The sequence below is a fragment of the Gymnoscopelus microlampas genome (genome assembly GCF_963454915.1).
Source record: "Gymnoscopelus microlampas genome assembly, chromosome: 22".
Lineage (NCBI taxonomy): Eukaryota > Metazoa > Chordata > Actinopteri > Myctophiformes > Myctophidae > Gymnoscopelus > Gymnoscopelus microlampas.
In genome coordinates, this window is record NC_139959.1 from 11,046,934 (window position 1) to 11,071,947 (window position 25,014).

The 25,014-nt window shown below is 45.5% G+C and overlaps 1 protein-coding gene across 2 annotated transcripts in view; it reads left to right on the forward strand.

Moving 5' to 3' along the window:
• The window catches only part of dipk2ab (divergent protein kinase domain 2Ab), a 41,467-nt gene extending 19,320 nt beyond the window's left edge, over window positions 1-22,147 (forward strand). Inside the window, exons 1-3 of one of the 2 annotated variants that reach the window (XM_084049016.1) lie at window positions 9,445-9,636; window positions 11,854-12,157; window positions 19,507-22,147. In XM_084049016.1, coding sequence (XP_083905142.1) covers window positions 11,911-12,157; window positions 19,507-19,856 — 597 coding nt within the window. In that variant the 5' untranslated portion in view covers window positions 9,445-9,636; window positions 11,854-11,910 and the 3' untranslated portion in view covers window positions 19,857-22,147. Of the gene's footprint in view, window positions 1-9,444; window positions 9,637-11,853; window positions 12,158-19,506 lie in introns of those variants that run through there. The other variant, XM_084049015.1, reaches the window with a different exon arrangement.
• Window positions 22,148-25,014: the final 2,867 nt, after the last annotated feature.

Below are 25,014 nucleotides of genomic sequence, written 5' to 3' on the forward strand. Positions count from 1 at the left end.
CTTTTTTTTTTAAAGAATAAGAATAGTAATGTTTCTCCTGCTTCCTCATGGTTAAACTTAACTTGAAATGCCTCGCTACTATCTGCTTCTACGGATTCGTTGACGGTTGATGCCGGTCACGTCTGATGCACGACCTGTGCCTCGGAATAAGCCGATCCAACATTAAATTGGCTGTGATTTAGAACCCGGTGCTTGCTTCCAAACCATTAAGTCTGTGCGAGTTAGCCGACAGCATGTGACTCGCACTCGCACCCCTTTGTGGTCCTCACACCGTCTGCTCAACCAAGCTGAGAATAGGATGTGACAGGCCCGTGGGGTTAACTCAGTCAAGGGTACTCTCATCTCCTCCAGACTCAAATCTGTGCTCTCCAGACGCCCCCTTTCTCTCATCCTATTACACTCTCTCTTCCCGGTGACCTCCCCTCGCCTCGCTTTGCCTCGCCTCCCCGTCCCCTGCTCCATTCACGCACCCTGGCCTCACCTGACACCCAAGACTGATTTCGCAGCAGTCCCGTCACACAATGCAGCCTGTTCTCCAAGAACACACACACACGTCACACACACACACACACACACACAGTTGAAAAGGACGGGACACTGAACAAGCAGAGAATCTGAACAGAAACCGCCGTCTCCCTTCCAAGAATTCTCGGCGGCGGGCATTTTAACGCAAATGTGAAAGCAAACATTAGCAGAGCTTTGAGCAAACACACTAGATGCTTGTTAGCATTTTTGAAAGGGTGTGTGTGTGTTTGTCTGTGTGTGTGTCTCCTTACCATGCTTGATTTAATGAGTCCCTGCCTAATCTAATAGGACGCTCATCCACTTTAGCAAAGTAACACAAAGTATAAAGGCACCATAAATCTCAATTCCTGCCTAGTCTGCGGGTCGTGTCTCTTGAGAGATCACCAAAGCCTCCTTTTATTTGTTTATTTTTATTTAATCACAGACCACAGCACCCAACCTCCCCCTGTCTCCCAGGGTCTGCTCAATGGCTCGAGGTCCACTGGCAAATGGCATTTAAGTTGCCGGTCTGTGATTGCTATTTTGTTTTTAGGGTCTAGACGGAATTGAGATGCTCTTTACCACATGAGAGAGGTGGGGCGGCCATGTATATGGTGCTTAACCCGGCTTCAAGGGCTCCCAAACCCCCTTTTTTCTTCTCTTTCGAGGTCCTTTGTGTATAGAATGAATCCTGTTAGGATAAGACAAGGAGTTATCTGAGCCTGACTCCTCTCTGCTGGCTGTGCTCCCTGGAAGGAGGCCCTGCTGGAAAGAGGAGAAGAAGGGGGAAGAGGAGGGGGGGGGTGGAGCTATGGAACTGTGTGTGTGTGTGTGTGTGTGTGTGTGTGTGTGTGTGTGTGTGTGTGTGTGTGTGTGTGTGTGTGTGTGTGTGTGTGTGTGTGTGTGTGTGTGTGTGTGTGTGTGTGTGTGTGTGTGTGTGTGTGTGTGCGTGTGCATTAGCCAAAGCCTTGTGGAGTGCCCCCCACCCCACCCCAATTTCAAAGAGGCAGACTGCTCGTGTTACCATAATCCCTTCTCTCTCTTTCGTTCTACACACACACACACACACACACACACACACACACACACACACACACACACACACACACACACACACGGCAGCTGTGTTTGGTTAGGTAAATGCCTGTGGCAGAGCTAAGCTTAATTCTGTACATCTCCGAGGTTCCTAATGTTATACCCCCCGTCGCCCCTTATGCTCGGCTTCCCGGAGAACCGAGAGAGGGCAGCCCCATTCATAACTCTCCCTCGGCCCTCTTTTAGATAGCCGCAGCCAATATGGGCCGGTAACAAGTGGCTCTTTACTACGCTCTCTTCCTCTAGAGACTCTGACGTCTAATGTTGGAGTAAGACCATGCCTCTTATCGGCCAGCCTGCAGTACTATAATTTACTACTGCATTACAGCAGTGCTGCACACATGGCTCCTGTCAGAGTAAATTCAGGGGTGTACTACAGATGGACTGTAGCACATTCAAGGCTTCTCGGCTCAGCACTAAGGCTCTTGTGAAATTATTTAAAGAGTGTTATTCACTTAAAATGGGTCATCGATGAGTTAAATGAAGCTCCTTTCCAAGAAGACAGCTCACAGGCTTATGTCTTTTGCCCACATTCTCAAGCTGTCTTTTCTTCTATATCTGGCACCTGTAATGAAACGCAGAGCCCTTCCTTGTGGGCCTTCAAAAGCCCACAACTAGTCGCGTCCAAGAGCCATGTTGTGCCCAGTCTTGTCTTCCTGCCCAGGCGGGCTACCTGGGCACCTGGACTTCAAGTCAACACGACTTGCCTATGACTTAATACGCTCCTGCTCCTCCAGCTAGAGGGATTTTTTATGAGGTGGCCCTGTGTGCCGCGGCTCAGATCCAGGTCACCAGGGGTTTCAGCTATCAGCTAGCGGCAGGGGAGCAGAGCAACCCCAAGCTGCACTGTCCCCCGCACTCATTTCTCATCCTGCTCCCATTCTCTCTCTCTCTCTCTCTCTCTCCCCCTCTCTCTCTCTCTCTCTCTCTGCGTTATAGTTGCCCACTCATGACCTAACTAACCCATTTCCGTCACCAAGTTGGCAGCGGCTACTGAATCATGCACTGCCTATTGTTTCTGGTTCATTGTCCTGATACATTGTTTTGTTCATTCTCTCAGCTCCATCTTGATTTCGCAGCCTAATTCAGTTTTCTTTCCAACCTTTTATGTGTGTCTTTATCTCTTCTCTCACCCCCCCCCCCCCCCCCCCACACACACACACACACAGACACAGACACTAATGCCAGTCCCTATCTGTCTTCAACATAGAGTTATAATCCCCCCTATGTCTGCTGTCAGCTGTGCACCCTGTGACTCGGCCCTATTTGAACCACATGTCTGTTGCAGAAAGAGGCAGCTCCACTCCTGTATATTTCACACACACACACACACACACACACACACACACACACACACACACACACACACACACACACACACACACACACACACACACACACACACACACACACACACAGTTGACTTCACAGACCGTCTCTCTCGCTAGCATCCAATCTGTTTCACATACGCACACACAAACACACGTCGCACACACTGACACACACTCACAGAGTCTCAGAGCTGGGTGCTCTGACTAGGCATTTCCTGGCTCCCATGTCTGGAACAGAGAACCCCGTGCCCCTGTCTTGTGGGTTTTGGGGGTGGGAGAGAGCGAGAGCGAAAGAGAGAGTCAGAGAGGGAGGAGGGGGGGAGCAAAGCAGAGATTTGAAGGAGAAACGGGAGAGGAGGAGGGGAGTGTGAGAGAAGAAAGGACTGAGCACCATGTGTTCCAGGATGAGGTGCTCTCTCACAGGTCTCGCTGTGAACTGTCTGGGTTTTTAAACTTTAATGGCCAGCAAAATGCCAGACGGGGGGCCTAACGACGACGCACCCTCCAATTCCACAAGGTCAACAGCAAAGAGGCAGCATAGGAGAATGCCAAACGATTTGAGTCCAGCCAGACGGCCGTGATTGGGCTGCCGAGCCGATAACAGTCTCCCTCCCTCGACGCTAAGCCCACACTTTGATAAACAAGCTTTGTAATGTTCGTTTTGGTGTGATGGGGCTGAAGGAGATTGTTGTTGTTGTTGGGCATCTGACTGACAGTGTGTGTGTGTTTGTGTGTGTGAGTGTGTGTGTGTGCGTCTGCCGCATTTTCAGCCCTGTGATCCACTGACTCTTCCCTCTTTCCACTGGTCCTGTCTGGACCTGTTTGATGGGAAGCAGAGAGGTGGTGTGCAGGAGCGGATGGAAAATGCGGAGAATTTTCACCACGCCCTGAACACATGAAACGCTTGTGGCTGAACTGCTAATTTTCTTTGTCTGTAATGAGCAAGAAGCTGTTGTGGTTGTGGGACCGAAGGCAAATGTTTCCTTTAAAGTTTGCGGCTATAAACACTGGTGTAGTCCTATACGAGAGAGAGACACACACACACACACACACACACACACACACACACACACACAAACGCACAGAGTCATACACAGAGAGACAGACAGACATTGAAAGAGAGAAACAGAGGGAAAAGAGTGAAGAGAGAGAGCCACTGTTCTTTGCAGACAAGCCATGCTGTGTCTCGGGAGCCACTCGTGTATACACGGCCGGCCTGTGACTAGAAGTTGTTATCAGCCCAGGTCACGTTGCATTTCAGTCATTCACATCCATGTTGTCTCACACACGCCCACAAACACACACATACGCACCGAGCCAACCGTACCCCGCCCCGCCCCACCACACCGCGCACCCACACTCTATGACATACACACGCATGGCACACACGGCACCCTGCAAACAAAGGCGCTCGCAGGCCCCCTAACAAACGCGCCCACGCCCTCCCTTGAGTGACCCAGTAGAAGGGCATGCCTTTGTCAGCAGATGTCGGGTCGCAGGTGTGTGTTCCTGTGCCTTGCGCTCCATTCGTTTCATCCTCTCCTCTGGAGGCTGCCCATTTGTCTGTGGCCCTGTTTCATTTCAGCCCTCTCCAATCCACCTTCCCCCAGGAGGACGCCAGCGTGTCGGCAGTATTACTGGGAGGAAGAGGGGGGGGGGGGGCCAGGGACACAAGCAGTCCCAGTCAGCTGTAGTGGCCCTGCTGCAATCTTTGAGATGAGATTGGTTTCGAATTTGGGCCGAGATTTCACCTGTGATGAGAAGATGCCGTTTCTACACAGTGTGACGCGTTCAAATCGAAACGCGGGCGCCTGAGCAACGCGTTCGACAACAAGTCATGGATTTTGCAAAGTTGGCAAAATTATCTTGTACTAATGAGAGTAAGGCATTGTAAGACCTTTGCAGCAGTTAAAGTTGCTGGATCGTGTCATTGCCAATTTTGCATCATCAGCATTCCTGAATGTCATTAGCTGCGTTGGAAGATGATGTGTAAAATTCACTACCTGTGCCATCCTTACACGCGTTTGTGCACACACACGCAGAGAAAACGTGCGCACCCTACTCCAGGTCCACACACCAAAGATAAAGTGCACTGGCTGGATGTAATATTAGGCTCGACTTTCCAATTTATCCCCTCCCCACACCCTCAACGCCTCATTGCGGATGTTAATGACTTCTGCAGTGTAACCATTTAAAGAGCGCTAAAGGGAAATGATTGGTGGGACAAGTTGGGAGTATTTATCAACCCCTGCAATAGGCATTGTTTGAATCGAAAAACCTGTAGGGCACCCACTTGTACGCAACCGGTTAGCTCGCCTCGCCCCAGCGCTCCCTATTTGTTGGCTTGTCAGAAATAAAGCTTTTAAATATTGCAGTCGTCCAAAAAAGGGTGGAAAAAAAGAGGATGTGTATTTGGCAAATTGTTAGGGCCTGGGTAATTGCTAGGGAGTATGACGGGGGCTGACAGAGTGGCGAGTGAGCAACGTCTTTGTTAAGAGCCAGGGACGCCGCTCGGACGGAGATGAAGGCACTGGCGGCTGACAGCGTCTGAAAGTAGCCGTAGGGCATCCATCCGTTCCCTTTCTCCATCCATTCCCATCCTCCGCTTTCCCATCACCCCATCTCTCTATCCATCTGCCATATTCTTTTTTTCTTGTGCCCGCTCAGACCTCAACCTGACAACAAAAGGGAGAAGAGACCGAGAGACGTGTCTAGCACACAGGTCATCGCAGCTTTTATTCCCCCTGTCCGCTGGAGCGGAGACACGACAGTCTTCCCTTTCTATGTTCTGTTTGCTGTCTGTAGAGAGCTTTCTTCTCTCTCCCTCGCTCTCTTTCACTACCCCAACAGAACCCCCCCCCCCCCGGCCACCCATCAACCCCCAGGGGGTAGGGCTGTTTTTACAAAGACGGTTTTAGCTGCAGCTTTGGCAGGCTGGCTTCTGTCAACAAGGGTAGGAGCTGCTTGGATTTGCAGCAGCATAAAGGGATCTTGAGGGTTTGAATCCGGGTCAAAGGGAGCCGGACCTAATAGGGATGTGCTGGATGTACTGATCCCACTTCCCCTTCCACTTAGTCTTTCTATATGGATGTTTAAGTTAGGAAGCCTTTTTAGAAATTTAGCCTGTTAAATCTCTAATCCTAGAATCTGTAATTGTGAACATTCCCATTCAACCGGCATGTCTCAGTAGGAATAGAGATAATTTCCTTCTGTTAGTGCTAGTTCTTTTAAGCCCACTAGTATTGTTTTTGTTTAGCAGCTTCCCTTTGAATGTTCTACTAACACGTAAAGCCTATATACTTTGACGGGGGTCCCCCAGAAGTCTAAACTTGATCCCCTCCTTTTTTCCCTCTACGCCAAATCTCTTTGCTGAAAGTAGCCAATCTACTGAAAATAGCCAATCTGCATCTGCAAGCCTATTATGAATCTGACTTTTTCAAAATAGGCAGATCGCGGTTTTAGCCACAGATAACCGCAGATTGGGTGGATTTGGGCCATGAAAATTCATATATGAATTAATGGCGGTTAGGGTGAGTGAAATAATGCGGAAAATATTAATGTCATCTAAATAGGCCTATTTATAGATCTATATTATAGCTTTTAAAAGGGCTATTTTAATGTGACACAATTACTCGCCTACTACAATAGGTGTTAATTCACACAAATTAATTTGGTTGGATGACAGATAGATGATGATGACTGTGCATCTCTAGTCACTAGGGTTCAAGTTAAGGCCACTACACACCAATACGATGCTGGGTAGCGTGGCCTTCGTGGAGCATCTGTAGCGGACAAATTCGTCATAGTTTGTGCAGTGTGTCTCGTGTCGTTGGCAGTAGTCAGCCATTAGTGCTGGTCCAATCACCTGACTTAATATGTTGACTCGGCGGAGATGGTTAGGCAGGGAGAGCTCTCTGTTTAGCTGTTCGGCCTGAGCAAATCAGAGCATGAGAAGAAGTGAACAGCGAGCCATCGTGGAGACCAAGGCTCTACAATGCGAGTATTTCACTTGCATTTGCCCCTAAGAATGTGTAAATTAACAAGCACAGTGTGCAACCAACCGTAATCTTTTCAATCTAAAGTGAAAGAGAATTCGTTCAAAGTAATTCAAACTTTTTTGTAATCTATTATAACCCAGCCCCATGCCTTTTCCGAATCATTCTTAATACTTTTAAGTAATCCCAAATCAATTATTGCCATCAGTTTGGATAGTAATGGATTGTAATTGCATATGGCTCTAGACAGCACGCACCCGAGAGTGTGTGTTTTGCAGGCACTTCACAGATGCAGTTATTTAATGGAAAGCACTCATTTCTGGTGAAAGAACATCATTATTGATGACACTTTTCATTTGTAATGGTGGATATGCATAGCTCCTGCAGCGAGTATTGTGCCCATTTATATGATCTGCTTCCAATGTGACACATCCGACACAAAAACATAAAGGTATACTCTTCTACTGGCAGTGGGAAAGACGTAAATCACCTATTTCTTGCAGGCTTTCCCACATCTAAAAAAGTGGTGTAACATTATTCATTCATGTATTATTCAGCCATTATGGCAAGGAGTTTTTTCCTCTCACGCAAGTACAGAACAGCCCCATCAACTGTCTGTGTTTGGAGTAACTTTAAATGTGAGACATCTCTAACATCACCCGATCTGATCACCTGCCATAGTCAGTTAGTCCAAGAGTCAGCTTGGTGTTCAGGGCCTTTAGATGTGCATTTTCTCAGATATGTGTACTTTCAGAGATGCACCCTTCCCCCTCGACTCAGGTCTGGAACCACAAAAACACTAGAGGACGTATTTTAGACCAGGAGTCTGTTGCAGACTTTGCTGTGAGTCACACCAAGGCTCAGGATGACACTGAGAGATAGACAGCTGCTGGAAGCCTACACACTTGTGTCTGGCCCCCAATTGATTGGGCCATCTCCGGGAGACAGACCTGACTGCCTGCTGCTCAACTCATCAGTGGCCTCACCTCATGTGCTGGCTGTTTTTAAACCGACTAAGACAGCAGATAGGCCTTGCATTGATTTTTGACACATAATCTAACTCTAATTTACGTGTGAGTTTCAGACGCAGACAATTTCTCCTAACGACCGGAGGTTAGTGATCCTCGTCTTAAAATCATTATTGGATTGTAGCGTAAGAGCAACTTCCAACTAAGGCAGCGCGCCCAGATATTTGAACAGCGCACACAACTTGTTGCATCATGTTCGACAGCACAAGCTGACACCATGTACTGTATGCTTTTTGACCTCTCCTGCACTCGCCAAGTATGGAACGTGATAAGGGAGCTTAAAGAGCAGCATGAATTGCAAAGGAAAATGAAAGAAGAATGACTCTTCTACGGACAAAGGCGCCCCGGCAAAACCCCAGATGAATCTTCGGCTAGCCGTCTAGCACGCTCTGCTGGCTCTGTCCCACAATGCACCAGTGTGGCAGGAGTCCAGCAGCTTGCCTTCAGAACAGAACAGGAGGTTGGTTAGAAATGTATGTTTTTAAATAATTTGTAGTTCATGAATGTTTCAGGCGAGCGAGTGCCGACATGCATATCTAAAAAAGAAAAGGAAAAAAATAACCTTTTCTCTGTGCTGAAATTGAAAGGTGGTGAAGTATTGAATTACCCACAGCTGTAAGGCGAGAGGCAACGTTCACAATTGTTCACACCTTACTCGCAGTGTGAAGCCGTCTTCTTCCTCTGTGTTATCTCTGAGGCGATTGGGTTTCACGATATGAGAGCGAGAAGGAGGGGTGTGGGCAGGTGCTGTGAAACATGAGCACCAGTGTTTCTGTTTCTCTCTCTCTCTCTCTCTCTCTCTACAGACGCTGTCTGGCAGGAACAGGGGAGATTTGTAAGGTAGCGATTTTGGACTGTCATTAAGTCAATATGTGGCGAGAGTCGAGTGCTTTATTTTAACAGACTGAAACCTGTCACTCAACAATGAGCGGCGTGTGCCGCTTGCGTCCGTTTTCTTCCCTTAATTGGTCCTCTCCTCATCCATAATCACTGTGGTTATAAAACAGCCTAATTTATACTCCGTTGCTTGTTGGAAATAACTGATTTTTGAGGAGCGACGCTGTTGTATAAATTAGGCTTAAATGGGAGAAGGGGGAGGGGCCGAGGGTAGAAAAACTAGCGAGAGAGAAAGCGGTAATGAGACATACAGAATCCAGTCCCTCAGAGGCCCGGCCAGCTCGCCAACTGCAGCTGCCTTGCACTCGCCTCATTTGAGTCATGGTGTGTGTGTGTGAGAGAGAGAGTGTGCATGTACTTGTGTGTGGTATGCATGCGTGTCTGAGTATGCATAAGGCGCGTGTGTGTGTGTGTGTGTGTGTGTGTGTGTGTGTGTGTGTGTGTGTATACACACTCTCCTTTGCTTGTTTGAACCTGCTGCATCATGGGCTTACAACGCTGCCTTCATATGACCCGGCCTGAAGCAAGTTACAGAGTAAATATGAGAGGCTTTATGAAGCACCTATCTAGCAGTATCGCCCTGCCCGCCGTCTCTGTTTTCACTTAAAGCACACAGGGAGTTCTTGTCAGTTGAGTTAACCCAAACTGCACAGACAGCTTTAAGTAACCCAATGATGCCGCGCTACATACAGCGTGAATCGCTCGGCTCTTGCCTCGCACCACATTAGAGCTCTCAGCTACAACTGCCGCTACCACAAATCACCTCCTATCAGCGCCGCGGAATCAGTGAGTACAAGCAGCGTACATCAGCCTCATTGCTGTAGGGCTATAACGCCAACCAGCCCTGCTCCGCTCCTTTTTTTTATTAAATCCAATCCATTATACCCACGGCCGACGCCTTTCCGCACAGCCGTTAGTAGTCCTTCAACAGTTGGTACATAGAATGCTGTGTTTAGAGGTGAACACATGCAATGCCTCCCTCACCAAGGCTGATTCTTTTTTTTATTATTTTTTTTATATCCATTTCTCTCTATGGTGCAAGTTTGCATTGTCCATAAGGTGCGCAAATAGCCTATGGCAAGTCCTAAGATTCTCTTAGCTGTGCAGGCTAAGACAGTTTCTTTTCAAAGCTGACATTGACTTTATTTTTTACGCTGAGGCCATCTAGAACAATGCTTGTCTGTATGTATGTCTATCACCTCACACATACTCGTAGACCCATCATAGGTCATTCAGCTACCTTGCTTCACGTCAGGAATCCGAAGCACCTCCAGTCATGAATGCCTGAAGTGCCTGGTGCTGTACTAAAAGAAATGTAAGAAGAGCGTGAAAGTTAGGTCGTAGTTTTAGCTCATGGTTTTAGGTCATGGTTGAAAATCTGTGTAGCTAAATGCACTAGAGGTCCCTCAACCGAAGGTATAATGGATTGGATTTAATAAAAAAAAAGTGCAGGGCTCGTTGGTGTTGTGGCCCTAGTCTAGGGCGGCCATAGCTGAATGGGTAGAGAGGCCACCTGGGAAACGGAAGGACCCGGTTCACGCCCAGGTCCCGGTCTATGTGGTCTATGTGGCCCTTGTCCTTGAGCAAGATCATTAACCCATGACTGCTCCCTGGGCGCCTTATTAATGGCGCTTGCTCCCTGTTCCTAATAGGATGGGTAAAATGAAGGGGACAGATTTCACCAATGTGCAAATGTACTTAGGCCTGTCACAATTATTACATAATAATCGTCTAATCGCAATTATTTTGCATAATCGTCATAATCGTTTCCATGTGGAAAGATGTTCATTTCAAACATTTTCCAAAAATAGCAGAAATAGCAAATCTACAAGCTTACAACACCTCACTTTGTGAGGTGTTGTAAGCTTGTAGATCAGCTATTTCTGCTATAAAATAAAAAAAATAAAAAACATGTTCCAATGTTCAATGCCAAAAACACAATTAAATCGTTAATCGGAATTATTTGTGTGACAAATAATTGTCAACTTAAATCTGTAATTGTGACAGCCCTAAATGTACTGTGACAAATAAATACACCAAAGGAGTGGGGACTATATTATTATTATTATCATTATTCCCCCCCAGCAATTCTCTTACACCAACATTGTTCTTGTGAAGCAATTTTGTTGTTGGTGTTGAAGTATGTACAAACAAAGATCACTGTTTCCATTTGGCCAAAGGAGACAGACCGCCACGCCCACACACTGCTAGTTTGTCAATGCAGGGAAGGGTTGTGCAAGACGTTCCTTTTTTTCTTGACAAAGCTGACATTATTTTTCACAATACTGTATTGATTATCCAGCCCCTCGTATCGATATGTAGTCACATACTCCGCAGGGATGCCTTTACTTACCTTACTAATAATAGCTAAAGATTGGACAGGGAGGTCACGCCATTACTAGACTCCGGAGACATGTGATAAACATGTATCGTTCAGATATTCCTTTCCAATTGGCCACAATTGTTTTCCAGAGTTTACGGGAGGGGCCTATTTCGCACGTACACACAAAAAGCCCAAAATCATGAATGCATCTGCCAATAGACCCCACGTATGAATCATACATTGAGGGGCCTTTAAACAAAGCAGAGCCAAAAGGAATTTCACTTAGTCACATATCTTACATTTGCATGATTTTCTTTTCACCAAATTAGGTACACATGATCTCGGGAGTCATGTGACAATGAGCGTCAAAGAGGGTTTTGATATTCCATATTGTTTGCCTGTAATTTACTTTCCAAAATGAGTTAGATGGGCCTACTTATTTCAAAAAACACCATCATAAATGCAACATCCACCATCTCCACATCCACATCAACCGCAAATGGGAATCACAGGTTGAGGGTCCTCTGTGGAGCGCACCTCCTAAAACACTTTACCTTCCTTTAGGGGTCACCACAAATGCAAAACCGAGCACTGTATGTTGTAGTATCTTGTTCTGCTTTAGACCACACTTTTTCTCGTCCTCTGTGTGCTAAAACTACCTTCCTTCCTCCTTCTTCCAGAGCTTCCCGTCAGACGAAGGCTGGCCTTTCGCGAAGTACCTGGGGGCGTGCGGGCGCATGGTGGCCGTCAACTACGTGGGCGAGGAGCTGTGGAGCTTCTACAACGCGCCGTGGGAGAAGCGTGTGGACCTGGCGCGCCAGCTGATGGACATCGCCGAGCAGCTGACCAACAACGACTTCGAGTTCGCACTCTACCTGCTTGACGTCAGCTTTGACAACTTCGCCGTGGGCCCGCGCGACGGCAAGGTCATCGTGGTGGACGCCGAGAACGTCCTGGTAGCGGACAAGAGGCTGATAAAGCAGAGTGAGTGCCCGGCATTGTATGTACTGTGTGTGTGTGTGTGTGTGTGTGTGTGCGTGTGCGTGCGGTCAAGTGTATACTCATGTATATGCATAAGCGCCCCATTCCTTCAGTTGCCATGACAATTCATCGCGCACTCGTGAGTGAAAGGCACACCTTAATGACCTGCCAGTCTTCAGTTCTCTACTCCTCTGGAGCCAGAAATGAGTGAAACACACCTGAGAGTAAGACCCCCTGCATATATTACCAACTTGTATTAGACTATTTCACACATGGATTGTCAAGCATCGTTATTACCTATATACCTGAGGGAGTGGTCTGCTCTCTCTCCTCTCTCCCTCTCTGATGTTGCACTTCTGAAAAAAACTCTGAATTTTACATACCTTATCTTAAACCTTCTATCCGTTTGGTGAGGTCAAGGAAAGGTCAGTGGGAGGGAACATCGCTGCCGGTCTCTCGAAATGACAACGCCGCCACCACCACTACCCCCCCCCCCCCCCGACCCAAGCTCGTGTGCTGTGTGGTTGGCATGTGTGTCCCCATCAAAGCTCAGATTGTCCTGGATAACGAGCTATCTTAGCTGACCCAGTTTTCGTCCCCCTCCCTCTTTCACACACAGAGAGAGAGAGAGAGAGAGAGGGAGAGAGAGAGAGATCATGTGCATACAAGCTGACTCGTTTCCTATCCCCTCCCCTCACCACCTTCTTCCAGCGAGGAGAACAGAGGAAAAGAATGCCACCCAGCCCGGCCCTTAGATGTTTTCCTTCCTGCAGAAATCCCATTAAAGTGATAAACTGGTGTGTCTCTAGGTGCTGAGGTGCCACTGCTGTGCCATGTGACAGATATGAGGAAGTGTGTGTGTGTGTGTGTGTGTGTGTGTGTGTGTGTGTGACCACATAGTAACTGTGATAAACTCATACTATTAGAAATGATTGGCTAGCCAAAATAGAAGGATTGTCAATGGAAACTATGGATTGATGCGCAATAATATGCCAATGATGATAACGTCAAGGTGTGTTTCCGTACAAGCACATGTGTGTGTTTTTGCCAAGAGATTTTCTCAAGACTACAGTACATTTTTACCTCCTATGTGACTGATGGTGCACACACACAGGACTGCGTGTGCACAGTGGTGTAAAGTAACTAAGTACATTTACTCAAGTACTGTACTTGAGTACAATTTTGAGGTACTTTTACTTTACTGGAGTGTTTCCAATTGTCTATACTTTTACTTCTACTCCACTACATCTCAGAAGCAAATGTTGTACTTTTACTCCACTACAATTATTTGAAAGCTTTAGTTACTAGTTACTTTGCGGATATAAATGATTACATTATAAAACATACTTTAACCACTTTGACCCTATTTTATACATAGGCTATTTGAAAATAGCCGATCTACAAGCTCACAACGCGTTGTGAGCTTGTAGATCTTCTATTTCAAACATTTTAGGTACTTTTACTTTTGGTACTTTAAGTACATTTTGATACCTACTTTTACTTGTAACAGAGTACTTCTACACTGCAGTATTGATACTTTTACTTAAGTAAAACATTTGAGTACTTTTTCCACTGCGTGTGCACTGTCCACTCATGTGAGCATGTGCATCATTGCTAATAGCCGCGATTTTCCACTCTGTCATGGCAGCCCCTATCTAGCCCCTGAGAGAATGATCCGGCAAGGTTGAGACTCTTCTTTGTACAGAAACACATTCAGAGCTCGACAACTCCAAGCTGCTTATCCTGACCATTCAGAGTTTTAGCCTCAAGAATGAATGTGTGCGCATGCATGCCGCGTGCATGCCATGCATTGTGTGTGTGTGTTTGTGTACTTGTGTGCTCTCAAGTCGCAGGGGACACGAGGAAGAGGGCGAGGATGAGGACGGTAATGAGCTTTACAGGTCAGCGGAAAACATGTCCGCATGGTGTTAGGAACCCGGGGTGTGGTAACCTTTCACCGGTTGCCTCGACAACTCAATCGTGGCAATTAGGAGAGCCGGGACGGAAGGTGCGGCGCGAGTCTCATCAGTCCAGACAGAGAGCCCATTGATTTGCAAATCAAAACAGTGCAGAAAAGCCACGCGCTGTTCCGCACCCCCCACCACGCTCTCTCTCGGTCTGTCACATCCATATTGATGCTGTGCATCCTATTATAGATGAAGAAGACATACCGTGATAGTGTTCTGCTGCAGTTTGCATTATCTAGCGGTGCGAGAAAAGTCCCCCCCCCCCACCTTCCCCAGTGATTATATCGAGCTAAAGGAAGGTTGTCACATGCCAGTGGCTTTTGGAAGCTAATATATACTGTATAATGTACATCCTTCAATCACTCTCTCTTATTCCAATTCCCTCAAACCATAGGTGTAAAGTAACCAACTACATTTACTCAAGTACTGTACTTAACTCATTCACTGCCAGACTTATTTCTGGCTGCGTGCACCCACTGCCAGCGATTTTTACATTTTCTTACCCTTTTCAAGTAGTCACAGAATATTTATCTACGGTGTGATCGATCCCCTGATGGTTGCTATCACAGCGGGTTGCACTGTGCTATCGCGGACATTTTATACGCCTTTGAAAATAGCATTTCTCGGCCAAAAATACATAGTAAAAAAAAAGTACACAGGAGCCAAGATACAGCCTTTTTAAGTAATAAGTTAACCAAGAAGTGAATGGAGCAGCAAATCTTCGGATCACGATATCTTGGGTTCTGAATGTTTTTTTTTCAAAAGGTCGTTTTAGTCGTCCTTGGCAGTCTGGGCCTTTGGAAAAAAGTTGTCAAAGTCATTCTATGGCAGTGAATGAGTTAAGTACAGTTTGAGCTATTTTGACTTCACTGGAGTATTTCCAATTTTCAGTACTTTTACTTCTACTCCAAACTCGGAGGCAAATATTGTACTTTTCGTCCACTACAATTATTTGAAATATTTAGTTACTAGTTACTTTGTAGATTTTGATTATTATTACAAAACATACATTAACCACTTCAGTCCTATATATACATTTCAGCCATTTGAAAATAGCCGATCTACAAGCTAAAAGAATTGAGTACTTTTTCCACCACTGCCTCACACTAATACAATAAATACACACATGGACACGACACCTCTCTCTCACACACACCACACACACACACAGACGCACGCACGCACACACAAACGCAACACAAAATACATTTCCCTTTGTTCTTCTGGTGCCTCTGTCTCATACACGTTCACTCAGAAGCACACACACACACCCACACACACACACACACACAGCTCGTACTTGTGAATGCCACCAGTACGGCCGCACTAACAAGTATTTCAGACCCAATGTCTGAGCGCGGCCTCAGGCAGACGGAGGGGAGTGAGCGGAATGAGGATGAGACGTACCTGATACTTCCTTAACATGGAAGGTACCTCATCTGATTTCTTTCTTCTGTTTTTTTTTTCTCTTTTCGGTAATGTTGTATATATATATATATATATATATATATATATATATATATATATATATATATATATATATATATATATATATATATATATGTGTATATGTATATATGTGTATATGTGTATATGTATATATATATATATATATGTATGTGTGTACTAGTGCTGTAAATTTTCCTCTATAATCCCATTCGAATTTCAATGCTTTATTATTTTAAAATAATCGAATATTCTATATAATATATTATTATATAAAATGTATAGTTGTACAATAATAAACACCCATGCGCACACATAAAAATGCTATAATAACAGGCTAAACAAAATAGTGAAACCGATTATATTAGTTAAGCGTTATGCTTTAATTTAGGTTCTGATTCTTTGATAAGAGGAGAGTAACATTAGGCTACAACTTCTTACCACATGTCCGAGGAAAAGACGCACCTCGTCGAGTTTGGCCCTGCAGTTCGTCCTCTTACTTTGAATAAACTCCACTGGTTTATCAGTGTGATTGGGATGTTTGGTGAGTGGAAGTACATCATTTTCACAACATGGTAGGTGATACAGAAATTTCTGCTGGTTTGCGTCGCTTTGTAAGCGGCTGTGCTTTACCCACTTTCTCGCTTGCATGGGTGTGTAGTAGCTACTTTTAGATGCATGTTAGTTACTGTACTATCATAACAAGATCCATCCACCGCTCCGACCACAGCGCCCCTAGCGTAGCCTACGTTTCCTAAGAGAACGGGCTCTGCGGCTCTCCATCCACCGCACCGTCCCAAGCGTTGCCGCTGATCGCCACAAGTCCACGATGTAGCGACCGACAGAGTAAACAATGTTCCATAAAAACCTTCGCTGTTGTCATAATTATAAAAGTTTCTTGAACTTAACTTTCAAGTGAAGTTTATGGGGGGAAAGGGAGGGAGGAGTGGTCTGTCACAGTCTCGGCGTGTGTGACCAGACACACGCCGAGAGACACACACACGACAGACGCACACACACACAGGCATGCGGCCGAGCGTGCACAACACAGACGCATTGGGTGGTATGGCAGCAACAAATGTTCACATTAACTTTCTGTGTGCAGTGCAAGCACTCAAACTTTATTGTTGATCATGATGACGTGATGAAAGCCTTTGTTTTTGCGGTAGGTTAGGTTTTTTCTTTTTTTTTACTACATTCAAATGGCAAATTCAGCATTTGAATGTTATTGATTTTTTTCACATTCAAATTATTTTCGAATCCCGAATTTTGTTCTGACAGCACTAGTGTGTACTGCCTGTGTATGTGTGAATAATGGAACACACATTCATGCTGTCTGTCAATCAATCTTGAGGTGTGATGCATGGCTGCTTCTGAAACATTAATTGCCTCACTTGCTTGGCATATTGGCGTGAATGTCTCTCTGTGTGTGTGTGTGTGTGTGTGTGTGTGTGTGTGGCAGGCAATACACATGGATCCATCTCCCATCACCCATGCTGATTGAGTTGGATAGACACCTCCTCTGCCCGGGAGGGGGATCCACAGAGGCCCGTAGTCGACGGGGCAGTGCTGGATATTTGATTGAGTTGTTCTGACTAGCAAACAGAAGCGCATTAGAAGCGCTGATACTCTGATTATGTGTTTGCGTCCTCGGGGGTTCTTTTCCTCAACAACGCTATTGATCTGCTTTTTAATGCAGCAGCACTGATGGCTTTCTCATCATTCCAAGTTATTTCCGCAGCTCCCCTCTCTCTCCCCAGCACAAGTCTCTAAACAGAAAAAGAGAGGTGAAATGAGCTTCAGGACGGTGGTGGTGGTGGGGGGAAATTGATTTTGCTCAATGAAAGTGAAAAGGGGTTTCATTTTTGTTGCGGAGAAATGGTAGATGAGTTGTTTGATTGGTTTGCACAAGTGCAAAATAAAATCTCCCAAATAGCCTTTGAGGCGAAAATGGCTTCCCAGGTCAGGTTGAATTAATCGAGCCTGAATTGTTGCCACTTTCTCGTGTCCTTACCTTGACCTATCAGCCAGAACTCCTGAATTCAGAAAATGGCAGCAGTTACTCACTCGGTAAAACTGGATAATGGCACGTTTGTAACCAGTCACCGTCATTTAATATGTTAAATGCACTTGAAATAAGATCCGTTTCACTTGCCTGGGCAGACCTTTTGAAGACGGAAAGAACACCACGCAATGTCAACCTAAGCATTCGGTAACCACACATCTAAATGCATTCAAGCGGATGAGGCATCCTCCTCGTGTGATCCCAGCCGAATGGAATCTATAAAATCATGACATTTCAGCTGTGCAACCTTCATTTGATGAAGGCCGCAGGGCTGAAATATCCTGATTTCATTACGTATTCATCAGCTGCATTTGGTGCAACAGAAAATGATACGATACCCCAATAAATACAACCCAATAAATATTTAAATATATTTGGAATGACTGCAGCCCCTTCCCTTCCACTCTATAAAAATAATAGACTCGGAAAGTGGAAGTGAAAGCAATTGAAAAAGTAGAGTGGAACAGAGGGGCATGAAACAAGGGTAAAAGTGAACTCTAATTGTCTTCCAACGGTGAGGAAATTGTTGACAAAAAAACTTTTTTTAATATCTCAGAATTGCAGAGTAAAAATGTCTGCAAAATATGCCATTGGTGGTACCAACCAAGATGTGAAACACAATAAATGTTTTCCATCACCTGAAAAGGTACCATCCCAGCGACAGCAACAAGAGTATACTAGAAAATGTGCTCCTCGGAGCACAGGTCTCCGCCAGTACTGTTCCTGATTAATCCTGTCTTACCTCACTTCAAAAGATATAAATGATCTTTTGAAGTGACACACCTATTTATAGGTCTCTATTTCATCATGCGTCTCGCTAGCCAATCAAAGCACACCCTTTCAACATATTGTCACGTGAAGCTTGACCAATGTTAGCTTGGTGGACACACGGAAGGACGAGAACGAAAACATAGTCTCCTGGCGGAGACAATAATGTGGGTCCGAGTTAATGTTATTCTGGCCACATGTTTTGTCCAACATGCCAGCAGGGCTGTACCAAACAACAAACATTCGGATTGTCGTTTGCGTCCATTGCCCTATATGGAAAGCGATCGAAAAGGAGCAAGGAACAACTAGCACAGTTTCTTACTTTACAACAAAAGACATGAGTCCTCTGAGCACAGTGGTGAAAGATGGATTGAATAACTGGAACTGATTAAAGTGCTGGAGTCCAGGTTTGAGCTCCCAGGGAGAAAAACGGCACTGCTTAATTTTCATGAAGAATGCCATGGAAACTGGTAATGCACTTTAGTTGACTGTAAAAATCTCTTGCCCTGCTATTCTTTCCCTCGCCAGTTCACCTTAGGATGTGTGCAGCAACTAATCTCACAGACAGAACCGATTAAACGTCTAGTATAAGATTAAGAAAATTGCCAAACCTACACCCACATTTCCATCTATAAGGCCAAACATCAACAGAAGAAATGTTTGTGGAACTATAAACACCATTTGAAAATTATATTCAAATAACCAAATCTTATTTTTAATGCTGTAGAATAGCATTTTGTGACCATGCTCCATGATTATTCACAAGAAATGTGTCTCATGTGAATTAAAAATGGGGAAAACCATGTTTAACTTCGCTGAATGCAAAGTAGATCTCCAGTGAACATTATGACCAACACATTACACATGGGTGTGGGGGGTGTGTCTGTCTCCGGATTATGCCCAAATGCCTAGCGTTACAGCACACGTGTACTGTTTATGCACATGTCCGACGGGTTCTGTTGTGTGTAAGTCGTCAGACCAGACCTCGATCAACGAAAGTGGGAGGGAGAAAGAGCCTTTTTTGCCCATGCACAATAACCGGGCTAGACCTAATATGTTAAATCTGATCCATTTCACCCTCTGTGCCCCCCCCCCCCCCCCTACAGACAAGCCAGAGAACTACGACGTCTGGTACGAGAGCCGCTTCGAGCCGTGCGACAAGGAGGCCTGCCTGTCCTTCTCCAAGGAGTCGCTGTGCTCTCGCGTCACAGTGGACCACAACTACTACGCCGTGTGCCAGAACCTGCTGTCACGCTACGCCACGTGGCGGGGCACCACGGGAGGCCTCCTCCACGACCCCCCCGCCCACATCTCCAAAGACGGACAGCTGGACGCACTGCTGGACGAGTGCACCAACCCCAAAAAGCACTACGGCCGCTTCCAGGCGGCCAAGGAGCTGCGCGAGTACCTCACGCAGCTCGCCGCCTCCGCCTCGTCCTCGGCCGCAGCCAGGTAATGAACGGAGCTAGCGCTAGCCTGAAGGGGGGGGTCAGTGGGGAGGGGAACCTTGTGCCCCTGAACTTTTGAACTCTTGAGATGTCCCAGTCCTCATGTGAGACGCTGCCCGTGTACCCCCACCCTCCCCCCACTCCTGCTGGACACCAGAGCACAGGAGAGCGAGTTCTGAGGAAAGGTGGGCAGATCTAAGGGATTCTGGTTCAGACCAGGACAGAGAGGGAAGATGTGATCTCTCTCTCTCTCTCTCTCTCTCTCTCTCTCTCTCTCTGCCTGCCATCCTGGGTAGAAGGTGCTGGTGAGGGTGGCAGAGGGGGCACAGGCATATGCAGCCCCCTGCTGGCGCTAGGCTAACGCAGCCCAGGACAAGTAAGCAGTAGTTTAACAACATCCATTCTCCTGCTCACCCCGTAGAAAACGCCCTCCATCCGTCTCTATCTTTCCATCAAAATAACACCCAACCGGTTTTCTCTTTTTGCTGCCAGCCTCTCTCGTTCCTGTTGTTTGGGACGGGTGGAGATTTTAATCGACCGATGGATGCGTTTACACTTTAGCTGCGCTGCCGCCTCCCTTCCGGTAGCACCGAGTTTCGCCAGGAAGGTGGAAGCGGTCGGAACCTTCCACTGTTTTTGGCAGCTGAAAAGTCCCAGTCACAGCAGGTGGAGAGAAGCAAACTGGTGGGTGGGGTGGTGGGGCTGGGGGCAGTTAGTTTTCATGCAGGAAGAAAACTCTTAACAGCGACCCAAGTCTTATTTCCTGCTACACCAATCAATCACTTGATTTCCAGGTCTCCGTAGTGTGGCAATCAGCGTTTTATTATTATTATTGTTATTATTATTATTATAGGACGTAGAGGAAAAAGGGAGACCTACTGTACATAGGAACAGGAAAAGGCAAGGGTGTGATTGGACAGTGGCGGTGCACGTTGATGCAGATGTGCATATACCAAAGAGGCTATATGTAATGATAAGAAGCCCCAACAGTACAGAATGGCATCATCTTTCCCTCCAATTATTCCCCACGAGAGTTGTCCAAAGGAGCTTGTGTTGCCGTGTTTTCACAAGTGACACAGGAAACGATGGCCTTCATATTGATTTTTTTTACACAAATCAACCCAAATCCAGGGATTTGCATTCACATATTACCCATCCTCCACCCTATACCTTTATTGACAAATGGACTGAGGTAAAGTAAGTGGATAAACCTAGATTAATCTTACTTCATCAAGGTCAAATAGAAACATTTAAATGAAAATACAGAGGGATGTCTGAATTTGTGTGTGTATAGGTGTTATTCTTCGAGGTCTGGGGATACAAGATCACATTGTGCATAGCAGTAGCATGTACAGTAGTGCCAGGCTCTCGAATTAACTGGCTGTATCACAGTGAATCACATGAATCTCCATTGTCGGACGTCTCCCCCCCAGGTACTGTAGTTAGTCGTAGCACGTGCCTGTTTGGAAAAGGGAGCTAGGATATATACGGTATCTTGGATGCACAGGGTTTAGCCTGTTTTATCTACTTCCAGATACAGACTTGCATATATTTGAATCTGGCAGCTCGGAAATTGGTTCAATGTAAAAAAAAACGAGGGGAAAAAAGGACATCTCTGGCATTCAGTGTGTCAAGCTCTGTTTGTTTTGTTACATTTTCATCAAATTAGCGCATTTGGTTTGATTTTACACTCAGTGGTCCAATAAATGAATGCATAATCAGATAGGTTCATTTGGTGGTGGATTAGTAAGAGATCTTACTCAAAGCAGCGCACAAATCCCCTCTCTCTTGTCCTATCTGTTTAGTATGACATCCGTCTTGGCGTTGTAAAATGGATGATACATGCACAATGGAGTGTTGTGCAATGCAGACAATAGGTAAGACAAATGGATAAATAGGAGCAGCCACTCCATCCATGAGGAAGCTGAAAAAAATAAGCAGTTGTTTTGACCCCCCCCCCCCCCCCCCTTTTGCAAGTACTGGGGAGTCAATACGAGCCCTGTCAAGTTTGGAAAAGCAATAAAGAATAGTTTGGCTAACAATTTATGATTTCTGATTTCATATCTCCCTTTGTTGTATCAGGTACTGTATATTTCTGTTTCCCTAGTCTGGAGGACTCAATAGTTGGAGGGATTTGTATGTGCGTAATTAACTGTCCGCTTTTGTACTGTAATTTCTCATTTGAGTATTATATCAGCATTGTCTGATTTTTCCTGTGCCTTTCATTCAAAAGTTGTACTTACAACTTTTAGTGGGTTTAAATATTAAAAATAAATGAAGATCTCTATATATATACTTACATGGTGTGCATTGACTGTCTTTCTTTCTTGAGTCTGGTACCCGTCTCTTTATCACTCTCCATTTTGTTTATCCTATATTAAAATTGACTAATGGGAGAGCCGACGGGCAAACCTCTGACGTCACTCTGACTTAGCCATAACCATATAAGGAGTTCCCAATGCAGCTACCCCCAATTATGTGTTGTGTAACCTCAATGTGTCGTCATGGCATCAGCCGCAAACAAATCAGTCAGCTCCATATATGGGCACCAAAGCGTGCATGCCCATATAGGGCCATATACTGATGACATCAGCGATCTTCATATATGGGCATAAAAGGGGCAAGGACTGACATACAGAGATCTGGTTGTCCAGCGCCACGATCCGACCGCTATGCCCATATATGGTCATGTGCATATATGGGACAGACTGATGTCAACGCAGCGGCAAGGACTCAAGGGGGAGTGGTGCCTCACCGCCGAGTAGTTCGGATATCCTGTTATCCCATATATGGCCATATACTGATGACATCAGGGATCAAATGTATGGGCATAAAAAGGTCAAGGACTGACACATACAGGTATCTCTATGGGCACAAAAGGGACACAAACAGACGTGTACTGTAACACTACACTATGACTCAGATATATAGGTTGGATCGGCAGTAGGTGTGCGGCAGTGGTGGAAAGTAACTAAGTACATTTACTCAAGTACTGTACTTAAGTAGAATTTTGAGGTACTTTCACTTTACTGGAGTAATTCCAATTGTCTATACTTTACTCCACTACATCTCAGCGGCAAATATTGTACTTTTACTCCACTACAATTATTTGAAAAATGTAGTTACTAGTTACTTTGCAGATATACATTATTACATAAAACATACATTAACCACTTTTGCCCTATTTTATACCTAGGCTATTTGAAACTAGCCGATCTACAAGCTCACAACGTGTCGCATCGCGACGCGTTGTGAGCTTGTAGATCTGCTATTTTCAAACATTTCAGTACTTTGACTTTTGGTACTTTAAGTTAATTTTGATACCAATACTATTGTACTTTTACTCAAGTAAATTGTAAAATCCGGACTTTTACTTAACGGAGTACTTCTACATTGCAGTATTGATACTTAAGTAAAACATTTGAGTACTTTTTCCACCACTGGTGTGCGGCCCCAACTCTATATGTGATGGCTGCATAGTGGCCGGAACCTCTAGTAGGTCTATATATACTTACCGGGTTGCATTGACTGTCTTTTCTTGAGTCTGGAGTGGATTTCTTCATCACTCTCACATTGTGTTTGTAGCGGCAGGTGTCTCGGCTGGGGTCTCATATTGCATCTCACACTTGATTTGATTGTCTGTCACTCAGCTGGATGTGTTTGCCATTGCCAGTTGCATATATTATTTGTTTTCCTCACACGTCTGTCCTAGTTTTGATCTTTGTTAGCTATAATCTCATCTCAACAAAAACAAAACAAACAAACAAGACTCTTGGCCTCTCTTGCTTTTTTGTTTTGTTCTTATTTTTTTCAACTGGGATGTCATTCCTCTTCATCTGCATTCCAAAAACATAAGCTTGTTGGTGTGGTCACGTGTGCAGCGTTTTTTAAGATATGTATTACAAGTGCACTGCATTTAGATATCAAAGACAACAGCAAACGGGCAGAGAAAGGAACTCTTATACCAGCCACACACACACACACACACACACACACACACACACACACACACACACACACACACACACACACACACACACGAAAAGGGCTCTTTACCACAGAAAATTGCCTTCCTCCTCACGTTCTTTGCGTTTCCTTCCTGCTCATTATTTGAGAGGGGGCATGTTTTATTTGTCGCTTTTGGAGCAAGTGTACACTCTCCTTTGCCTGTCTTGGGCCAGCTCACGCAAACAACATGAAAGCCTGGGGTGGAACAAAGAACGGCTCCAGCCCAGCACCAAAATTAGATGCTGTGTCTCTGTCTCCCTCTTTCTTTCCCTCCATGATTATGTCTCTACCTCTCACCCTCTCCTTCTCCTCTGTAATTGTGTCCCTCTTTGACACACCCGCTGGTTTGTGCGGGGAGCTGATGTCACATTCATTGTGGCAAGAAGAGTGCTGTTTAGCCCTCTGCCCTGTCTCTGCACACACAGTGCTGGCTGATGAATGGCCCTGGTAGGGAAGACCACAGAAAACGAATGGGGCACCAGAGGCCCTCACAGCCGCACCCATTAGTTTGAATAAACATGAGAGCCATTTCAAGGACGGCCACCAGGGCTTTTATACATGGGGTATAGGGAAGAAAGAACTGGAAAATGTCTAAATTCTGTACACACACACACCGACACGCAAAGCGTAAACAAGGCAATGTGGCTGCATTGAGTGAGCATCTGGAAATGTGTAAACACGAAAGTACAGCAAACGGAGATTACGCATTTCCCTTACTACATTACCCATTTGGTTTTGAGTGAATTTGCTTACACAAATTGCATTCTAAGTTGTCACGACGACGATGGAGGCGAGAGCGTCTTTTTTTGTGTGCATACAGTATTGTGTTTTTGCTGAGCGGTATAGTCGCTACCCGGAGGAAGAGTGGATATTGCCGTAATGTTTCTGTCAGAGGCTGAGGGAGTAGGTAGTATTACAAACGGGTAGGAAGTAATTGTGCTGTCTGTCATGTGATTGCCTGTGCCATATCAGCAGGGCCCTTTTTTTTTTTCTTCTAAATCCACACAGCGTTTTGAAATCCACCCCCCGAAGTCCTGCTTATCAGGGGAGGAAAAAAAGTCTGAAAAAGCAGAGGTGGGAAGCATCGTAAAGTGTACCGCAAGCACGTTATCTAAATCTCTACACGAGTTTAGCCTCGCCTGTCATATCCCACACCTG